The sequence below is a fragment of the Papilio xuthus genome, unplaced genomic scaffold (assembly GCF_000836235.2).
Source record: "Papilio xuthus unplaced genomic scaffold, Pxut_1.1 DF829660.1, whole genome shotgun sequence".
Classification (NCBI taxonomy): Eukaryota; Metazoa; Arthropoda; class Insecta; order Lepidoptera; family Papilionidae; genus Papilio; species Papilio xuthus.
Window position 1 is genome coordinate 2,215,369 of NW_013528989.1, and position 2,839 is coordinate 2,218,207.

The 2,839-nt window shown below is 35.5% G+C and overlaps 1 protein-coding gene across 1 annotated transcript; it reads right to left on the reverse strand.

The window, feature by feature from the left end:
- Positions 1-184: 184 nt before the first annotated feature.
- Positions 185-1,729, reverse strand: LOC106116643 (uncharacterized). The gene has a single exon (XM_013310536.1). The coding sequence runs from the start codon at positions 1,659-1,661 to the stop codon at positions 357-359; it is 1,305 nt and encodes a 434-aa protein (XP_013165990.1). The 5' UTR covers positions 1,662-1,729; the 3' UTR covers positions 185-356.
- Between the last annotated feature and the right edge of the window lie 1,110 nt (positions 1,730-2,839).

The window sequence follows — 2,839 nt, forward strand, 5'->3', positions numbered from 1 at the left end:
TGATAGAATTAGAGGAATCGTAAATAGATAATTAGGAGTTTGTTTTGACAGAGTTTGTGAGAATTGTAAACAAGTAGTTAGGAAATGGTAGTTATCGATGTTTAAACGAATACATATTAACTTATCAATGGTAAATACAATGTTTCGAAAATAGCAAAATAGTTTAAGACAAAGGGATGTTGAAATATTTATGTGCTAGGTTCTTATATATTAGTATTAGTTATCTTACATGATATTATATAACAAAATGGAGTAAATAGCAAAATGATTCGATATAAAATTATGTAGTGCTTATGTACTAGATTCTTATATACTAGTGTTAGTACTTATATAGTCATTATATAACACCTCCCCCCTTAGAATAAAGATTGGACGTTGGCGTCTGATCTTTGGGTGGTGTTCAGAGAGTCGTCTTCGTCTTCGGAGATGCATGATGGAGCTGGAGCTGGACTTCTTATTGTTGCCATTGGGATGGCATGGACTCGTGTAGTTCGTCGTCGCGACGAACCGAGGCAATTGTTGAAAATTTGAATACAGTGATTTTTACCATGATGATGTTGACGTTGAAGTTTCATGTACTTCTTTAAGAGTACGTATAAAATTATTAAAAGTACAAGACTTCCGGTTATGATGGTGAACCAGGAAAATCCATTTTGGTTTCTTTCGATAAACGGTTTTCTTTTAAACTTTTGAATTTCTTCGTTTTGATTATTTAATTGATTCTTGATATTGTTCAAAGAGTCTAGAGGAACTTCATTAATGGAAATAGGAAATAAATAAGGGATTTCAACGTTCTTATTTTCTTCGATGCAGTCCTGGATATCTAGTTGAGGGATGACAATTGGGGAAGTTGTATTTTCTTTCTTGGATCTATGTGCTGTTAAAGTACTGTAACCTGTGTGGAGTTTGCAATTTTCTTTTAAATTAATTATTCCGGATCCTTGTATTTGGTGATGGGATATTTCGTCGTCACATTGAAGAACACAAGGTGTTAGATTAGTCAGGATGTAGAGCCATCTGTTGTCGTCTAGTGATTGAAAGGTATTAATTTGTGCAGCAAATGTAGAGCTCGTGCAGGTGCTTGGTATTTTCTTGGAGGCGCCAAAGAGGACTTGCAGTTCGCATATTGGACGTGTGTCTGCATCATAGGTGATAAGGTCGTTACAAACGCTTTTCTTTTCGGCGAAAGTTTTGCAGTGGTCCAGTGAGCTTGTTGAAATGTATAATTCGCCGCTAGGGTTTGTAGCTAAAAACTTATGCTCGGGTAGGATGGTCGTGTAAAGGGAGGAATTAGGATGTTGGATAGGAGTTGAATATATATGGTAAAGTTTTAAGGGTTCGGATTTTATAAGTGGGAAATCTAGAATGTAAACTAATCTATCTGAGTACACACAGGCGGATAGTTGGGCTGAGTCTAATATACTATTAATATTATGGATAGTAACAGGGAGAACTAATTGTTTATTTGATCTAGCGTGGTTGGATAAAAGAAGATCTTGATATAGTTTATTAAGGGATATAATAGAAGGGTGTATAATGTTGGCTTTCGCAAATAGAATGCTAGAAAGAATTTCATTGATTTCGTATTCTAGACTTGTTATTATTTCGAGAACTTGGATAGAAATAGTGGAAATGTCTTTACTTGCTTTGTTGTCGAACATAATTTTGATTGATTCACTTAGGTATTTATTTAATCTATTAATGTTTTCGTTAAACTAAAGTTTCGTGTATGTGGTATGGTCGAAGACGATTTGCATGCACAAGTTGGTTTCTATTTGATTTTTGTATGATATAATTATGGTTAAAACCAACTCTTATAATTTGAAAGGGTCCATCCCACTTTTGGTCTAGATTATTTGGGTTCGGAACTCGTAGCATCACCTTATCTCCTACTTTGTATTCAATTAAGTTTTTTATTTGACTGTCGTATCTATCTTTAGCTTTTTCTTTCATAGATTGAATGTTCCTCAAAGCAGAATCTCTAGCAACCCTAAGTCGTTCATTTAAATCTTTTAAATAGTCACAGGCCGTATAATCAGGTATAATTTTCATCGAGTAAAATGGACGTGGTTTGTACCCAAATAGCAATTCGTGAGGTGTATAATTAGTAGAACTGTTCACCGATGTATTGTGGCATATAATTGCAAAAGGGATTATTTTATCCCAATTCTTTAGACGGCGACTGTGATACATTCGTATATGGTCACGTAACGTGGCGTGAAACCGTTCAAGGGAACCATTTGTTTGAGGATGATATGCCGTGTTAAACGTATGATCGGAACCTAAAAATTTGGTTAATTGTTTTAAAACGTTATTCGTGAATTCGGTACCTTGATCCGAATGAAATCTTTTAGGTACCCCAAAGTGTTGGCAAAAGTGAAGTAGTTCTTTAGCTACTGTAACGGATTCTTTATCGGGGATTGGGTATGCTTGCACAAATCGAGTCAAGTCATCTTGGAGAGTTAAGATATATTTATTATTGTTGTCACTGATGTCGGAGTAAGAGACAAGATCTATGGAAACTCGTTCGAAAGGCTCAGTGGATTGTGACGTAATGACCATAGGTGCTTGAAAGTTTTTCCTTTGGATTTTGTTTCGTTGGCAAATGACGCATGCTTCCACATAATTTTTTATGTCGTTGGTCATACCCTTCCAAAAGTATTCGTCGCGAATTTTTCTGGTAGTTTCAACAATTCCACGATGACCTGAGAGAGGTTCGTCATGGTACATTTTCAGTATATGAGGGATTTCTTCAGGTTTAGGGTGTATGACTTTGTTTTGGCAAATTGTAATTTCGCAATTATAAGTGTCCGCAAGGTATGCAGTTATACGTAGTTGT

What these genes read in the sequence shown, in the direction of transcription:
- LOC106116643 (XM_013310536.1), bottom strand. Translation starts at nt 1,661, where the DNA reads ATGTTCGACAACAAAGCAAGTAAAGACATTTCCACTATTTCTATCCAA.